The sequence below is a fragment of the Carex rostrata genome, chromosome 9, assembly GCF_964058835.1.
Source record: "Carex rostrata chromosome 9, lpCarRost1.2, whole genome shotgun sequence".
Taxonomy (NCBI): domain Eukaryota; kingdom Viridiplantae; phylum Streptophyta; class Magnoliopsida; order Poales; family Cyperaceae; genus Carex; species Carex rostrata.
The window spans coordinates 9,867,941-9,887,878 of record NC_135926.1 but is presented as its reverse complement, the minus strand read 5'-3'; the positions used below and the strand labels follow the sequence as shown (position 1 = coordinate 9,887,878).

At 32.8% G+C, this 19,938-nt stretch overlaps 1 protein-coding gene and 1 long non-coding RNA gene across 2 annotated transcripts; one reads left to right on the top strand and one right to left on the bottom strand.

The window, feature by feature from the left end:
• Nucleotides 1-1,229: 1,229 nt before the first annotated feature.
• Nucleotides 1,230-3,398, top strand: LOC144559819 (uncharacterized). Its single transcript, XR_013513266.1, has 5 exons — nt 1,230-1,450; nt 2,009-2,338; nt 2,437-2,505; nt 2,609-2,738; nt 3,167-3,398. It is a non-coding gene; the product is annotated as an uncharacterized LOC144559819 (long non-coding RNA).
• Nucleotides 3,399-16,788: 13,390 nt separating this feature from the next.
• Nucleotides 16,789-19,099, bottom strand: LOC144559651 (cytochrome P450 78A5-like). The gene is made up of 2 exons (XM_078308740.1): nt 18,083-19,099; nt 16,789-17,582 (listed from the first exon to the last, which is right to left on the bottom strand). Exons 1-2 carry the CDS (start codon nt 19,022-19,024, stop codon nt 16,980-16,982), a joined length of 1,545 nt encoding a protein of 514 aa, XP_078164866.1. The 5' UTR covers nt 19,025-19,099; the 3' UTR covers nt 16,789-16,979.
• Nucleotides 19,100-19,938: the final 839 nt, after the last annotated feature.

Genomic DNA, 19,938 nt, shown 5'->3' with positions numbered 1-19,938 from the left:
GGAGAGAGTAAAGGGGAAAGGGAAGTCGACACCGGAGCAACAACAACCCAAAATTAGCACGGCTCAGCACCAACCAAGCATCAGAACAGCACCAATCAAGCACCGAGACAACACCAATCAAGCACCGAGGCAGCACCAAGCCAACACCAGCACGGCACCAAGCAAACACCGAGGCAGCACCACGCCAACACCAGCACAGCACCAAGCCAACACCGAGGCAGCACCACGCCAATACCAGCACGGCACCAAGCCAACCCCTCAACCCTAATTTCTAGGGTTTCATGAGAGGGGAGGGGAGGCAGAAAAGAGAGAGAGAGGGCGGGTGGTTCTGGCGGGTCTGGTGGGTCGGACCGAGAAGAAAAGGAGAGAGAGATGGGGCGGGTCCGGCGGGTTCGCCGGCGACGGAAGAGGGGGCGGAGCCCCTCTGTTTTTGGCATATAAAGAGGAAAGGGGACGGAGGGGGCTGGGGGGTCTGTCACGGGTAGAGAAGGAGAGGAGAGAAATAGAGAGGGAGTTATTAAATTAGGTTGCTTTAAGATTCGTGCTGGATGAGATGAGTGGTTGATATAATTCCAAACTTTAAAATACAACATTTAAGATCCGTGTTAGATTTAATCGGATGGTCCCAATAATTCAGCATTCACTACTAGAATTTTAATTATTTGCATGGATAACTAAAAATAATTGCATCTTTAAGTTAATCCCATGCAAATGATATTTTCTTCATGGGGGCGCTAACTTAGTTGCATGGGCAAAAAAATTTCGGCCCATGCAATTAATAATCCCATGCAATTGATGTATGTAGTACCCATGCAATTCATAACCAATATACCCAAGCAAATGTGTGCTACAGATATTTCATAACTTATGACTGATTAGCATGGATATGCAAACTCAATTGCATGGGATATAAAAAAATTGTGGCCCATGCAAATGTGCATAGCAGTTATTTCACTATCTGTGATTTATTAGCATGGGTGTGGAAACTAAATTGCATGGATTTAAAAAAATGTGGCCCATACAAATAATTCACTCCATGTAATTAATTTATTATACATGAGGTATATATGTCTTGTTTTTTTTTGCATGGGTATGTAATTATTACAAGGCCCATCCAATTATTTTTCCAGGCCCGCCGAAAATATTTTCATCTCCCGCCTTCTAGTGAAGCCCGCTCAAAAATTTCATTTTACCATAAATTACTACTCTCTCTCTCCCGACATTTCATTTTCTCCCTAAATTACTGCTCTCTTTCTCCCGAAATTTCATTTTCTCCCTAAATCCGTACAATGAAATCACTTCGATTCTCCGAGTTTTCTTTGAATGCTGAAGCCACTTCTCCTCTGCACCGCCTTCACACTTCTGCTTTACCCTTTTAACCTTCCGTTGAAACCCTAGAACCTCCTTTGCACCGCCTCCAATTTTTATCAACTAGTACACTGATTTGAAGGTATCTAGGTCTATCATTTTCTCTAAATAAGTAATTTATGTATAATTGTTGTGTAATGTTCTTCAAATTATCAAATTGAACTCATAAACCCCTCACTTTAATTGTTTGTGTATGCTGAAATTTATGAGTTATTGAGTTAAGAATTTACCAATCAAGTTAATATTTTTTCTATCAATTAGTTCAAATAGGTTATTCCAGTATAGTTTATGAACTTTTTTTGAGTATAGGTCAGAGGTCAATATTTAGAAACTGACCAGTTCAGTAGTCCGTCTGAGAAAGAAAGAATGGATGTTTAGTCAATTCTTACTTATTAACTGACCAGTTCAGTAATTTGTACTGATTTTCTTGACAATTTTTACAACAGGCGATAAGCACATTCAAAATTTGTGTTGCACAATAGTTTTGTGACTTGGTATTTTACCAGCTTCTATGGCATTCCTTGAGTTATTGAGTTAAGAATTTACTAATCATGTTAATATTTTTTCTATAATTGTTGTGGATTTTTGTAGTGTACCTATCAAGCTTATTTTACCATTTATTTTTTTATGTTCACATAAGGCACAAATGGAACGACCAAGAAGGATGAGAAGGCCAAACCCTCGAACATCTCAAGAGACAGAGGTTCAACCCATTGCGGCAAATGTCGAACCCATTCCGCAACAAAAAAATACGAAACCCTCGAGGACCAAGGGCCGTGATGTTGAACCTGTGGTGGAGAAGCTGTCCAAATTGACGATCGTCAGCTGGAAAGAATTTGATGCAGAACCTGATACAAAATAGATTCCAACCACTGTAAGGGTTGTTGTTTGCAACAATGTCCATGGCCCCTACACATCCTTCAATGAATTTCCAACAAATGATAGGAAGCAGTGCCTTCAAGAATTTTTAGTAATTCCAATTGTCATTATAATGCAACTTAATCCTCTAGCAATATATTAATAATTTAGTATTCTCATCTAATGTGATCAAATTATCCAAATTTTCAGTATAGGTTTCGTTGGGCTGATGAAGAAAACCCAAGCAAATATGAACATATCTTGAAGACCATAATTTTGGTGCATAGCTCCTTTTACTTTGTTTTACTATTTGTTTTCCTTTGCTATTTGTTTTAATTTTAGCATTACCATAAGTACATAACTTTTGTTTTAATTTAAATAGAAGCAAAGCAATGGCATTGAACAGTAAGAAAGACGTCAATAGAATGATTCTAGAAGAGAGGCACCGCAACTTTGATAATATTAGTGTGATCTACCGTCATGTAGGGCTCGAACCACCTCAAATGGATGAGGTAAGTATACGTAGACCTACTACCCTATTTGTATTTTTTTTTCATGTTTTGTCCTTGCATAACTCTGTCCATATGGTTGCATAGGTTTCTTGGTGCACTGTGAATTGATCTGACATGGGATTTTCTTTTATCTTGCTTTTCCCAGATGATATGCAACAAAAATTTCTCAATTTTTTTAATGCAGTATATATATTCCAAGATCTCCTTTAATTATTGTTTCAAAGTTTAAGAGACATATCTATAGGACAATAGGTATTTCATAAGGTAATTTTGGATACATCTATTCTAAATTACCAATCATGAAAAAATTTGCTCTAATGTCTCAAGCTGTCATGCATCTCCTAATGCGGTACTATACATCTATTCTAAATTACCAATCCTAGTACTTTGAGGTTTTAATATTAATTTGTATTTGTTATAAATAATAGGCCCCTCCTTCAGCAGCGTCATTTATGGACTCTTGATCGAATGAAGTTGAGTTTGGTGCTCAAGAAGGTCTAGATAATGATTCTGGTACACTCTAGATGAGTGAGGATGGTAGATGCGCTGACAATTTAGTCTATTTTGTGACTTATAGTTGTGTATTGATGTGATACAAGCATCCTTTTGGTTATGCTAAGTGCTAACTTGAGTTTTTGTTAAATAGTATAGTTTTCGGTTCAAAGGTTACAATTCTCTGATTTCATATTATATATATATATATATATATATATATATATATATGTTATTTCTATGATATGTGATCTTTATTAATACATGGTTTTCATATAATGTGTTTTTATATTCTGATTTTGTGAAAATTGTAATATTAATATATTTAATATGAAATCAAATTAGCATGAGCAATTTCAGAATTGCATATCCAGTCACCAATGCAAATAAGAAAATAACACATCTTCCTCAACCAATCAAGTTGTGACACGTGGAAATTATGACAAATTTGAGTCATCTCAATTGCATGAGATGCCTAATATTAACCCATGGAAAACATGTTTGCCTGCCCAGGCAATTGATTGATTATATCAACGCCTTGAGCCATCTAATTGCATGGGGAGCATAAAATTTTAACCCATGCAAAAAAGTGACCGACACCGATGCAAAAGAAACTTGCACACCGATGCAAAAGACCAATTGCAACAGTGCCTGGGGCCATGTAATTGCATGGGCCGCCAAAAAATTAACCCATGCAAAAAAGGTTTGCGCACCCATGCACTTGATCAATAGCATGGGCCCCATGCAAATAAGGGTCATCTCCATCGATATCAACTGTATGAACTCATTTGCATGGGATGTCCATGCAGTAGGCATCAATTGCATGGGTAGCGCATGCAAATGAGCATTTTTGGTCCCATGCAAATACTCTAAATTCTAGTAGTGATTATGGTCTCATTTTAATTGGTTTAAATTCCGTTTCTTTCATAAATTCAAATCGAAAGTTCATAAAATTTTGTAACTATATTTGTACATATAATTTGTGTATTTATCTCTCAATTTAAGATTCGAATAATTCGTTCTCCTTTTATATAATTATATATATTCAATTAGTTCTCTAAAAATTCTAAATGAACGAGTTTTATAATTTATATAATTTATTTGTACGAATAATTTCGTATAATTATACTCTTATTTGGAATTCAATTACTTATTTATTCACACGAATCTAATTAAATCAATTTCTTCTTTCCTAAAAATTCAAAGGAATTGTAACGGATTTTCTAAGTTTCTAATTTACCGAATAATTATAATTTTATTCCTAGTGCTATATTTTATCTTATTTCTAAATCTCTAAATTTTATTATACATAATTTCATACATTATTTATATTACGAAATTTTAGTTTCATTTTAGTCGGTCAGAAAATTTCTGAACGATCGTTAAGTTAATTAAACTTTTTATTTAAGCCAAATGATCGATTTAGCAATTTAATCATGTTTTAAAATTTCGGAATGTAACACTCTCCTGCGAATAAACCCACATGGTGCATCATGCATGTCATGCTTACTGACGGTGCTGTCACAACAAGTTTTTCTCGTCTCCTTTTCCAGTGAGCCCATGCATATACACCTTTTTTATATTAAAAAAAATCAATCAGGTTATCAGACAATATTAAACTAAATATGCTTTTAATTTATTGTTTCAATTAAAAGACAGTGAGTATAGATATTTTGTTATCAAAGCTTACAGATATTTAGAACTACAAAAAATATTGGTAGTAAAATTATTTCACAGATATTTAGCAAAGTATACTGTAATAAACAAAAATTATAAGATTATACTTAAACTGTCAGACACTATTATTAAAAATATATTCTGTATCGTGGAATTTTAATTTAGCTATTTAAGTACTGACACCAAATTTAATACACTCTCTATATAAAAAAAAAAAAATACACCATGTCATTTTAATTTTCCAACTTTTGGTTTTTGTTATCGTTGTTTCAAAATAAAAAGTTGGTTTCAATATCTTTCTCCCCCTTAATTAAATATAAGAAACTTGAGGGACTAAATGCTATATATATAAAAGTAAAAATAACTAGAGTAAAATTTGTTAAGTCTCCATGGTACTTAAAGCAGCGGAATTTCAAAAAATTGACAAGAAAAGTATCAAAGGAACATCATTTGCGACTGAAATCAAATCAAAATCTATTTTCAAATTAATAAACATCATACATTTAGTTTCTTGTCTCTAAACAATAAATGAAGGTCCTTGAGATTTAGGGTTGTAGCCTCCACTGTTCACACAAAAGCGTATGCACAAAGTTTCAATATAGCAAGCTATATCTTTTAAACCTTAGTTACACCTTTCGAGTCATATTGCAAGTGCACAATCTTATCGAGCAATATATTCAGGTATCGATCCAAGAGACGGTTCAAGTATTAACCAGATTCTACTTAAATTAATAAATGACTAGAAATGAAAAAAATGTTGGTTTTTGGTATTTAAGTTTCTAATCATTTCAATGACAATAATTAAATGCAAGAAAGTAAATTAACTTGGTTTTAATCAATAATAAAAGGACGTTTCCAGGGTTAAGACTTCATCTCATGTCTGCCTCGAGGCACCCCCGCCGTGTAGTTTCCTACACGGGCCGAAAACTGTCGTACAGGGTCCGTGTGGGCCTCAAGTTAATGTACCAGTTACTGTTTCCTTGTGTTGTTCCTTTTGTGTAGGGTTCTACTGACCAGACCTAATGTTCCAAAACCTCAATTGTCGTATGTTGGTTCATTAACTGGGTATGGAATTGCAATATTTGTCCTCTAGGGTTCTAAACCTCAACTTTCGTATATTGGTCTGAATTACCTAGTTGCTTGTTTGGTTTACTAAAGATAATATCTTATCCGTCGATAAGAGAAAATGTTCACCTTTCGGCTACTGTTTTGGTTTCACCTTTCGGATCACAAAACCTACCTCATGCACTTAGTTTGGTTGAAAGATTATAAGGGTTGAAATGTCTTGCAAATGTGATCATGCATCTGGTGGCAAACTAATAAAAATCAAACAATTTAATCTAAGCAATTAAAATCAAACACAATCAAGCAAACACAAATTTCAACACAAAAATCTAATACCTAATATGCAAAATAAAATATTTGATTAGATCAAAACCCTAAAAACTAAAGAATCTACTCAAACATAGTTCTCAATCAAATAAAAAAAGTAAGATAATAAGAAATCATGATAAAACCCAAAGAAGAAGAAGATCCACAACAAAACTCGCGTCTTTTGCTTCTCCACTTCACCTCCAAGCAATAGCCGCCAATCCAAAATCCTAGAAAATGCTTCTCTACTCCAGAATGAGCTCTCTGGTGCAAAAAATCCCGCTTATAAGCTTTTCTGGCCGACCTTCCTTCAATAAGCCTTGTTTCCAGATTCTGAATCTATTTCCAGAAATGCTTGACACGACCCGTGTGAAATGCTACACGGACCGTTGCATGTGTTTCTTCTGTGGTCGAGTCAATGATTGAGTCGAGGTTGATACGGCCCACATGAGATGGTACAAGGGTCGTGTAAAGACTTCTAAATTCCAGATTCTTCCTTGATTTCACCTGATTCCTGCAAAATAAGAACAACCTTGCAGCAGTACCACATTCTATAGATATTTCAATGAAATACGACCGATTTAATGGTTTTAAACACAGGTTTTGGTACAAAATATGGGTCTATTTATATATGTTTGCGAGATATCATCCACCACCTTGTTGATTTTAATGGTGTTTGATGTCTTGCAGCACTTTGGTGGTTGATGTGTACATTAACTAGAACGCATTGCACCAAGATAATACTCTAAAGTAGAAGCTCTACACAGTATTCACCAATGAATTAATTAGAAATTAAATATTTATCTTGCTAGAGAGTACTAATTTGGCTATTCTTTAATCTCTATCCTCTAAAAGACTAGATCTTGATCTAGGATTTACACGTGAGACATCAAAACAAGAGAAATAGAGTATTTTGACAGAGTTTCAACTCTCTAAAACAAAAGATAATCCTTCTAGGCAATAGAGACCTCTTTAAATAGCATACATGCAGTTCCCCCATGTCCTAAAACTTTTCCCCATGATTTTCACTCAACTAGAATTATCATTCCTCAAAAAATTGCTTTATGCGCAGCTGTTTCGGCCGCCGTTTTTGTCAGAACTATTTGTTTCGTCCTTGGACGAACATACTATTTTTCTACACAACTGTTTCAATCCGAAACTGTTTGTTTCAACCTTTGTCGAACATACTATTTTTCAGCACTTCCAGGAATTGCCTGGAACTTCCTGGAACTGAATATGTTTCGGCCAGGAACTGTTTTTGTTTCGATCTTCACAAAACATTATTTTTCGGCACTTTTGTTTTTGCCAGGAACTGAGCCAGAAATTGCCTGGAACTGACTCTATTTTGGCTAGGAACTATTTATGTTTTGGCCAAAAACTGTGATAAAAATTCAGAACTCTTTGCTACCCATAAAAACTCCTTTTTGCAGCCCGTAAAGATTATTCTTGCTTAATCTTTTCAGATATTTGGATTGAATTAAACTATTTAATTAAATCTAAAATAACATACAATTATCCTCATAATTATTTATCTCATATTTAGGTAGAGGAACCAATTTATTAGTCATGTCACACATGTCAAATAAATCATTGATCATTTCTAATTAGTTCCTTATCGGTGTGACCCTGTCGGATCTATATCATTTGGTAATGAAATCTGGAACACATTTTGATTCCATAAACTACAAGCGGCACCTAGCAATATGCATTGTATATACCCAAATAACACAGATGATAAGTACCATACTGTATCGCAATCCCTAAGCAACAATTGTCTTATGTCAATTCCATGTCTCATGATGTCATGAATAGATCCAAGGTAGGAACGTGTCATCCTTGCAAATCTACTCATTTCTTGATTCCGAAATAATTCAGTAATTATAATTAACTCCTTAATTATATGTGCACATACTTATATTATTTTATCAAGGGGCCCAGTGATATAATCACTCATTTACATGAGGGACATTGATATTCTTGATAATTACTATCTCTCTACAAAGAGATAGATATTGAGGTAGAATCTGTATTACTGCTAGTTACGAACAACATTGGATAATACCCACGAATACCCATTCTCATGTGAGAGAAACAATCATCTCATACCTTAGAATTTCAGACACAAATACAATCCATATTAAATGTTTTACTTTAATCACGTCCAATCCTGATCTCCATCACGTATCCATTTGATTAGATTGACAACTCCTTGTCATATGATCTTCAGAACATGATCATCATCTAAACCCAAATACTAATCTTAATATCGGTAATTAATGTTCCTTGTTAATTACCAAGACTAGGGACACATTAGAGTATTTATTAACTCTTTTATAGAGTTCAAAAATTCCAAGTCCTAAACCTAAATGATATATAAGTAATAAAATACTCAAGGAACAAAATGATAAACAAAACCATTCAATTACATAAACAAAACTTAAAAAAATATCATTCTATGATTGACTTCTAGATCACAATACTAATAATATCTTAGATAAATACATGTAAAACATATAAGTGCTTTACAAATAAGAGAAATGACTTACAAATAAATAGATAGAGATGCATTATAAAAAGTGTTCTAAACAGCGCACTATAGTGTTGGATCTTAAACGCTACGCTATGGGTTAAAAGTGCGCTATTTCAGCTATGACCGGTATAGCGGTATTAGCGGTTCACTATCTGCGCTACACGCTACGCACTATAGCGCACAATATGCTACATAGGCTTTTATATAAAGCCCAAACTGAAAATTAATTTTAAAGATCAGTTTTTTCAAGGTCCAGTTTGATTTTGCTTTTAAATAGAAAAATATAGATAGTTTATTTCATGATGCCTATGTCTTTTTAATAGAAAAAATATATAGTTTATGTCATGATGCTTAGGTTATTTTGAATGGAAAAAAGATAGACAGTTTATGATATTATTAGAGATAGTTTGAATAGCAATTTGGAGTTTGTACTGGTTCAATATGAATATTCGAATTCCTTAATCAATTTTGTGGTACTTATCACTCTATGAGACTTTAGATAATGTTGATAATTAGTAGAAATATAAAATATAATTTTTTAAACAAAAAAAGACTATGTAGGATAGCTTTCGCTATAGCTACGCTATTTGCAATAGTTTTTTTTTAACCTTTCCGCTATGACACGATAATCGCTATTTAAAACCTTAATTATAACATAAAGACATATATCAATGACGTAGAAAATATTATATTTTTTTTATCATACATGCATCATACAATAAAGCCGTGTATAATTATTGGAGCATTCATATACATCCGTCTGGAAGAAAAATACTCCTCATTTTTTTTAATTTGAACAAATACAATATTTATGTTTTGTTCTGTTATTTAGTCAGAATTTTATATTATCAATTTGATATCAACCATTAAAAAAATTAATTTGAACTAATACGAAATTAAATTATCAATTTCACTACTCAATTACTCCTCAATTTAGTAAAAAAAAAAAAAAGTCATAGCAAACCACTCCATTGTGGGAGGATTAGGTATGGATGGACTGCCCCACTGTGAGACGGTCAAGTATGGAAGTGGATTGTCCCATAGTGGAGCAGTCAGAGTATTTTTTGAAATTTTTTAAAATCAAGGATATTTTTGTTATTTTTTTTAGGGTATTTAAAAAAAAATCGATATATACTCCCAATCCAATAAATTTAGGTCCGTTAAATTCTTCCTTATAATTGAACTTGCATTAATAGTAATCTGTCTCTAAGGTGCCAGATTGCCAATGCCAAAGGGCAATCGGACAACCGTGACGCACGCAATAATGCCAATGCTGACCGCATGAAAGCATCCTACAAATTCTCTCCGGTAAGAAAAGCTGGAAATTTCCATTTTTAAGATTTTGATCATGAATGCTTTTATATATTATAGTTTCTTTTTCTGAACTGAAAAATTGCCTTAATTCAGACATTCATTTGTGTGTGTGTGTATATATATATATATATATATATATATTTTTTTTTTTTTTTTTTTTTTTTTTTGGTTAGAAGCAAACACTCATTTGTCTCTTATTTGTAGAGTGGAATTTATGACAGTTTGCATTAGATCTATAGTATCTTTATATTCAACTAAAATAAATATATATAGAGAGAGAGAGATAGACTAATGTGCTTTCGGTAGCATATAGGCCGAAATACACACAGTCCAAATTTGAAATTTCAAAATTCAAAAAGTCGATCTGAACCGTTCATCTTGTTCTCCATATTAATATGTGCTTGGAGACCAAATTTTATATTTTTCTGAATTTGTTTACTATTTATTAAGCCACTTTGAAAATTGCTGATCCAACGGTGGCTTAACAAAACAGTAAAACCGTTGGATTAGCGATTTTCAAAGTGGCTTAATAAATAGTAAAAAATTCAGAAAAATGTAAAATTTGGTCTCCAAGCACATATTAATATGGAGGACAAGATGAACGGTTCAGATCGACTTTTTGAATTTTGAAATTTCAAATTTGGACCGTGTGTATTTCGGCCCATATGCTACCGAAAGCACATTAGCCTATTTATATATGTGTGTGTGTGTGTGTGTGTGTATATAATATCTTTATATATTATATTGAAAGTAACTTTTCCAATTTTGTTAATTTTATGTTGTTTGAAATGCTTTTTTTTTTCTTTAAAAAAGGAGTCTAGTTAATTGTGCATTGTTTTCTATCATATTTTGTGCGCTAATTATGTTGTTCATTGTCATATATAATAAAAAAATCTGGTTAATTTATTTGTATTATGAAGTTTGAAAAGACTTTTTTCAGATGGCTTGTTAGGTGCATAGATATTTCCATTATTCTGGAAATGGAGAGGATATTGTATTGAAAAAGAAGATTGACATAGATGCCAAAATTCAACTGGTGGTCAACAAAATTCAAAATAGAGTCACCACAAAGAAAGCTTAAAACCTATCATACAAAAAAAATAATAATAATCAAACCTGTCATTGTACACAAAAGCATTAAATTAAAACAGTGATTGATATTGATATCCGTGGAAATGTGGAACACACCTGTGGTTGTTTCTTTATTATTTTGTTCTACATGGAAACACTTGTTCTTGTGATTGATATCGTTACTATTTTCAGATCTTTAATTCTTGAATTGATGTTACCATTTCTATATCTACTCAACCAACTTGCTGCTCATTATTTACTGTCATAATATATATAGTACACGTCCGGCACGTTGTAATTCTTAGCAGCCATTATTTATTTATTATTTTTAGTAAATGATTAGCAACGCCCCTATATCGTCTTCCTAATTCTAATCTTCATTTTTTTTTTCTACTTAATCATTTTTTTATTTTTCTGTCTTTTTAGATTTTCATGTAGGGTAAGAGCGCTTGTTCTCTGTTTGGTTTCATATGGTTTTAGTACTTCCTTTTGTATATCATGTAATTGTAATCTTTACATGTAAGATTGATGTAAGTTTTATCAATGAAATTTAGCTACATGTGTTAATTTCTTTTTGTTCACGAGATTCACACTGTAGATTTACAGAATTACAGGGCGAATAAACTTAATATCTTACAATATGAAGTATAAACAAAAACAAAATTAAAGAAGCGCATAAAAAAATGACCAGGTTTCACAAACAGATGAGCATTTATGGATATAAGGAAGTCACGGCATGATCGAATACATCATGGTATGGTACGGCGCTGTCATATATAAACAATGACGTAGCCAGAATTTGAGTCAAGGAGTAGGTAGAACAATTCAACAATAAATACAAAAAATTAACAAATTCAAAGATATTACAACAAAGGCAAAATGCCGCATTTTTATCAATGCTATATTCCAACCAAGAGCCATACTGATCAGGTTTAAATCAATCTTTGTTAAATCTTCTCATTGTACCCCTATATCTCTTTGGAGAAAATTATGGTCATTAGATTGACATGGGCCTTTTAATAGATAAGATCGACGAATTCTGTCACGCTCATTTGAATTATATTGAGATATAGGTGGCCTTAGGGTAAGATCTGAGGGAGGTTATTGTTCGACAATATCAACCTCATGTGATTCTTGTGAAGGTGAATCAATTGAAGGTTTAGATGTTTTCTTATAGTACTTGTCCATCTTTGATATCCTAATAGACAAATTTAAAGAAAAAAAAATGATGAATCATAGGGTAATTAGATATATAAAGAAATCAGGTAAACAATAATCAATATAATCTCTAAAATATAGACTTATCTATAATAAAAGAAAATAGGTAATAACTAATAAATAAACAATTTAGGGTTAATTAAGCTCTAAAAAAAAATTATAAAATCAACCTAAATCAAATATAAACAGAAAATTCAAGTATACGTACTTGAATGAATTTATATACTCGAGAAATCAAATATAAACATACCTAACTATATCGGGTACATAGAAATCAGTTTAACATACTTGAATCAAGTATAAATCGGGTATCAACGGAGAAATCAACTTATATAATATAACATAATTGAATCAAAGTATAAACGTACAATCGGGTATAAACAGAGAAACCAAGTATAAACAATCTATATAGTTGGGTTAGGTAAAACAGAAATTAAGTACGAAATATATATTAAAAAAAAATCCATGACTCAATTTAATCAATTTATAAACATAAATTAAATAGAGTTAGGGTTCAAATCATCTAGATACCTCTCTTCACGCCTCCATCAGTCTGTCTGAGCAGTCTTCTCGCCTCTGCCTTAGCCCTGAGCCGCCTCTATATTTTTTTCTTTTTGAATCACTCCTTTCTCCACTGGAACCGCTGCCTCTATTTTTTTTTTCTTTTTTTAAATCGCTGTGATTTTTTTCCAAATCAAACAGCGAGCAAACAAAATCGGATTTGGATTTTTTTTTCTTAAACAGGTACGCTGCTGCTCCTCCTATAGAAAAGTTAATAAGATTTGGACTGTTGTTGTAATGGGTTACTTTGTAGGTTAAAACAGAGGGAGGCAATTAATAAATCAGAGGTAGACAAAAGGTTAAAATCACTACAATCGGTAACAAAAAAAAATCAATTTCTAAGGGTGGGCAGAATGAATTGGCTCTGCCTCTACATATAGTATAGCTAAGTAAGACAAAGAAATCGACCTAACCACAGCACAACACGACACGATGTACAATACGTCACATGATCAAATTAACATGAGACTGCATGTGACCAAATCAACAGAAAATTTATGTTATTATTTATTTCAATCAACAACTCAATTTTAGGACAATAAATTTATTTTATAACATTGGTTCTTTATTATAGAATTTTGGTCATAATTTTGACATTTTTCCTTCATTTATCAAACTTATAATTATTCCCTATAATTTTGATCACGACACAATACAATATAAATTACATCCCTATGAGCATCTTTAAAGTAGCGTGCGAGGAGTCTACTATATTATATTTTATTGAAGAAAAAAAGAAAGCGAACAAAAAGAATAAAGATAGGAGATAAAATTTACATGTGTGAACAAAAAGGATAAAAAGATATAGGAGATAAAATTTACATGTGTGAACAAAAAGGATAAAAAGATATAGGAGATAAAATTTAAGCAAAAAACCAGAAGGTAAATTAAATTAAGAATCTTCTGATATAATATAGAAGAAATAACCTAATATATGATAGGGACCTTAAGCTGCCCAAATTGTATTTTAATCGGCAATTTTAATAAAAGTGTGGATATATATAATGCTCCCTGATGAATATGACGATTCTTCTCTTACCATCGGAGCCAACAAGACAGCGATGCAAAATGTACACATATGGCCCACAGAAAGAGGTTGCAAAAAGGATTTGACTTAAAACAAGACGACAGATGGGAAGACAATGATACATAAAAGGGTGTTTGGATAGAAAGGCACATATAGATGGGAAGACAAAAGATGTATATGGGAGTGTCAATAATATCGATTTATATGTTGAGGTGGGATTTAATTAAATTATTTTATGATAACACATTTTAACACTATATCTTTATAAGTTATTTTTGTAATTTTAAAATTTCAATTGTCGATCCAAACAGTTCAATATGGTCTCCATATTAAAATGTGTTTGGAGACCAAATTGTTTACTGTTTATTTAGAGTTTTTGAAAATTATTGTTTTTCAATAGTTCAGGATTGTCTAAAAATAGCAATTTTATACACATCTTAATAAATACTAAAAGGTTTCAAAAAAAATATAAAATTTGGTCTCCAAGCGCATTTTAATATGGAGATCATGTTTTGGATCTACTGTTTGGACTTTGAAATCGCAAAAATGACTTATAAACATATATATAGTGTTAAAATGTATCACCATAAAATAGTGTAATTGGATCCCCTCTCTTATATGTTTATTAGGTTCATGAGTATGAGTAAGATTTTTTCATTAGTTTATCGAATATAGATATTGATAAAAGATAAGATTTATTTCTTAGAAGTTATTCTAAAGTAATTAATAAACATAAATGATATTTTTTAAAGAAATAAAAAGGGATAATTATTGTCATATATATAAAAAAACTTTAAATATCCAATTTTCTCATCAAAACTTCAAAATTATTTATTTCCCTACTAAAAAGAAATACATTTTTCATTTTCTTCTTCTTTAATCTAATTTTAAAATTTTATTTTATTAACAAGAATAATCCAATTCTTAAATTACTTAATTGTTTTTTCCATCAATATAAATCCAGTAGCTAAACTTGCATATTAGCATTCAGCATTTGATTGATTATAATTCAAAAGAATATTGATTGTAGTTGGATAGCAAGAATGTATTCGTTTGAAGAGAAGAGTAAATTGGTTTGTTTATCATAAAATAAAAAAATGATATGTTCAAACAAAAAATTAGAATTAGATTAAAGAAAGAAAAAAAAAAAAGGAGGAAGGTCATTTGTTTTTAGTGGGAAACCTATCGTACAAATATTACAAATTAATGAGATTTGGAGTCTAGTTAAGCACGAAACAAATTGTGCTTTGCAAAGCGTTTTAGTCCACCTTAATGTGTTTGCAAAGCGTTTAGTCCATGCACAATTGCACATGCATCTACATGTATGTTGCGTCTAGTGCTAATGCTTAGAAAATTAAAGATGTGTTGTTACTTCAAATTCAAATCTCAATACAATTTATAAATTAATTGAAATATATACAGTAAGAAACAAAATGTTAACTTTTTTATTTTGTTTACATTTCTTTAAAACCAGAAATCATTGATATTAGATAATAAAATATTTATTAGATCAACAAATTATTTCTTATTAAAAAAAGTTAAAATCTAGAAAGAAAAAAATATGGAATTTTGATATAGGCCAGGTTATCTCGGGAGAGAAGGTCGTATATGGAAAATGGGCTTCGGATTAGGCTCGTCATGCTCGAAGTCGCAAGCCAAAGAAGAACAAGATCTTCGGAATGGAAGGGATTTCAGAGATATCTGAACTCTGACCTATGAGATATATCTCTTTGGGTAAGCTACAGTAATTTTTAGTCGACCCCTCCTTCTGTGGAAGGAGAGGCCTTATATAGTCTATCCCCTAACCTCTAACCACGCTGTTTCGAGTGGGTAGAGGATCGTGGGACCACGAAACCGACATAGAGACGGTTAAACCAACGTAGAAATATTTATTCTGCACAAAGGCGATGCCAACCAAATAAAGGCCGCGTAGGCCTTGCAGGGTCTGATTTGAGATAAGTCATGGAATTTTATTGTTATTTCGGATTGGTCTTTCTTAGAGGTCCGAATCCCAGTCGTGTTTATGGCCCGTAAATGATTTACAAGAGCTTTGAGAACATGGGCCTATCAGAAATTAATTTTCTGTTAAGATTTCATTATACATATTATAATAAGTCATTTAATCGGCTATTCAAGTTTCAAAATTTTAAATTTAAACAGAAATAATAATACATATTTAATTAAAAAAAACATCATGAACACAATTTTCTCATTTAATTAATATGTTTTGGTAAGCACTTCGAGATGTCAAATTTCAAAATTTTGCATTCAAAACATTGAATTAAGTAGCTAAGTAAATTGGTTATATATTAAACTTGTAGAATACTATTTTTTACTATATATTTTTAGAATTTTTTTACTATTTTTTATTATTTTTGAAAGATGATTTATTTGAGATACTAATCATACATCAATATGCTCACAAATCATCATTTTTTTACCGCTTTACTTGAAACAAAATAATTTCAAAAATAAATAAAAAAATATATGTAAATGACTCTAGAAATGGATCAGTTTGAACGGTTTGAATTTTTCGTTTGAAGCTGATCAGATGGATTTTAAATTGGAATAATATGGATTAGAAGATCTCTTCCAAGTCTGTACCAGCAAATCAATCGAAATTAGAAGATCGCATTTTCAAAATTTGAACAAAAGATATCTTCATCTATATTAAATAGTTGGATAATTTAACTCTCAAACTTTTACTGGAAAGGGGAAACAAAAAAAAAAAAAAAAAAACCGATCAAGCTATCATCGAAGTAGACAAAAATCTTAACAATTATCACGACTGCAGCTTATTAACTATATTAATCAAACTCGACTATACATGGTATATTAGTAGGAAAAATACAAGCAAATCACCGAGGCACGCAAAAAGTGTACATACATCCATACATACATATATACATACATACATCCATACCACGCGACAACATGAAATATATCCTGGTTATATACAAAACTGAGAAGACTGACGTAATCAAAATTTCCTTGGCAAAGCCTTGCAAATCAAAGGGTTTTTCATCTCAAGAGACATCTTCAGACACTCTGAAAGATCGACTCCTCTGTCTGATGGGACCCACACAAAAGCTTGTAACAATTGTGCCAGCCAGAGATGAACAGTAGCTAGCCCCATCGTTTTGCCTGGGCAAACCCTTCGACCTGACCCAAATGGCGCCAACCTGAGATCCGAACCCAACACATTGAAGTCAGACCCGACAAATCGATCCGGATCAAATTCTTCAGGCTTAGCCCAAAATGACTCGTCATGTGCTATGGCCCACATGTTAACCATAGCTGTCGTTCCTGCTGGAACCAAGTAGGGTCCAACATATGTATCATGAACTGCCAGACGGGCCCATGAAAGCAGTGGGCCAGGTGGGTGCACGCGTAGTGATTCTTTCACTATAGATTGGAGATATCGAAGATTTGGTATGTCTGTGTCGATAACAGGGATGCCGGGACCCACCACAGTATCAAGCTCGGCTTGTGCTTTGGATTGAATATGTGGATGCAATACCATTCTTGCCAGGATCCATTCAAGGAGAATTGCCACCGTGTCCGTCCCTCTAAATATCATCTCCTATGCACAAATATCTCAAGGTTAGTAATAACCATACAAAAAAGAAATTGTTATTTATGTTTATATCTAGATTACTACATAATAACTTTTTTATGGTGAATAGTTTATTGATAGATAGCATTATAGTTACACAAATGGAATTGTAGAAAGGTTAAAAGATAACTAGCAAGACCTAAAGGTTGAAAGCAACTTGAACTAATGAAATAATGAAATATTGTTGTATCTTTTAAAATGTTCAAAAATATCTACAAGAATGGGACAGTATCCGCGAGAGTAAAAAGTTACTATATGCGAGGGTATACCGACATAAAAGTGTTTTTTCTATTAGTGACGGTTGTATCCGCAAGGGTATGCCGACAATATCGCTTGCGAATACTGTTCCATTATTGTATGCTTTTCAATTGTCTGTTTAGAGCTTTACACATCCAAAAGTAGTCTAGGTAATGAAATTTAAGAATTAGGGTAAAATTATATATGAAACAGCATAAACTTAAACATACCCAAAGAACAGCCACCATATCAGCATCACCGAGCTTTTCCTCCTTCTCTAGATCAAGCAATACATCCACAAAGTCATCGCCATTTGCTGTAACTCCACTTACATGAACTCTCCTCTTCTCTCTGTGTTCTTCTATGATCCTCCTAACGAAACTGTCAACCCTCTTAAATAAACAACTGCACCTTCTTCTCACACCCTGTAAATCTAACCATCCCAGCAGAGGCAAATGGTCGCTCCAGTTAAATATACCAAGCAGCTCATACCCTTCTCGGACCATTCTCCCCAGTTCTTCTCCTTCTCCATTCCAGAAATCATACCTCTTACCGAAAACACTCATCATGACATTATTCAAAGAAGCAAAATGCAGAACTTGTTTCATCTCCATCTCCCCATCTCTCTCCATCAGAAATCTAATCCGTTTGATCATATTTAAACCGGCATCTCTCCGGATGAAACTCACTGCAGAGATTTGCCTAGGGCAGAACAAATGAGTGCCTGAGATCCTTCTAAGACTTCTCCAGTACTCACTATAAGGTGCAAAACCGATAGCACGGTGGAAAGATAATCTGGAAGCGGCCTCCTTGATTGGGCGATCAGAAAATGCAGAGCTGTTCAGTATCTCTTTAGCGGTGTCCGGTCGGGTTGAGATAACAAAGCGAGTCAGACCCATAGAGAAGGCCATTAACGGTTTTGCATTGTATAATTTTGTGAGATCAGCAAGGGTACGATGAGGGGTGGGACCGGAGAGGATTGAGAAACTGATAGGTGGGCCTGGGATGCAATGAGAAGTTTTTGATAGGGCCCATGCAAGACCTCCCGGGTAGAAGAAAAGAAACGGTACTAAGATTAAAAGGAAAGTAGTGAAGAATGGAGAGAAGAAGGATTTGGAGAGGAAGTGAAGAGATAGAAAAAGGGATGAATAGTCTGTCTCAAGGAGTGCCATTAACTGTTGTGTACCAGTGAGAGAGCGAGAATGTGTGTGTAAGTATAACTGATGAGAGGAAGGCGTGGAATGAAGTGAGATGAGAAAGAGCTGCGCTTTAAATAGGAGAAGATTGTGGTCATATGTCATTTTTTTTTTTTTTTTTTTTTTTTTGAGTAAGTCATATGTCATTTTGGATGTCAACAAATGATACCTTTCTTAGCATCTTTTGATGACTCAGCATTGATCAGCAACAAATTTAGAAGAAGAAAGAAAGAAAAGAAACCTATTGAACTATATATATATATGTCAACATCTACATGCTAATGACCGATTTTTTTTAAAAATACCCAAAAAAATAATTATTTTATTAAAAATAACCAGGTTTTGGGTGGAATTTTAAAAATACTCAGGCCGCAGATTTTTTCTGCGCTCCGAAATTTTTATTCCGGGCCGCGGAAAAAATTTGCGCCCCGAATTTTTTTATTTTTTTTTAGAATTTTTTATTCCGAGCGCAGATTTTTTCTGCGGCCCGTATTTTTTTCTTTCTTTTTTTTTTTTCTTTTTTAGAGTTCGGAGAAAAAAAAATTTATTATGTATATGTATATATATGTAGAGATAGGCTAATATCAAAACGTTTGCACCAACCCCTCCCGTGCAACCGAGTCATTTTCCGATTTTTAAAGTCCAAACGACCGATCCGAACCGTTAGATGTTTAATCCATATTGAAATGTGTTTGGAGACCAAATTTTACATTTTTTGGAATTTTTTTGCTATTTATTAAGATGGTTTGAAAATCGCTGTTTTTATTAAAATTCTGCACCACTGAAAAACAGCGATTTCAAACCATCTTAATAAATAGCAAAAAAATTCCAAAAAATGTAAAATTTGGTCTCCAAGCACATTTCAATATGGATTAAACATCTAACGGTTC

Coding starts and splice junctions, on each gene's coding strand:
- LOC144559651 (XM_078308740.1), bottom strand. CDS start 19,024: ATGGCACTCCTTGAGACAGACTATTCATCCCTTTTTCTATCTCTTCAC. Junction 17,583..18,082: donor ATATGGTGGCTGTTCTTTGG/GTATGTTTAAGT, acceptor ATTTGTGCATAG/GAGATGATATTTAGAGGGAC.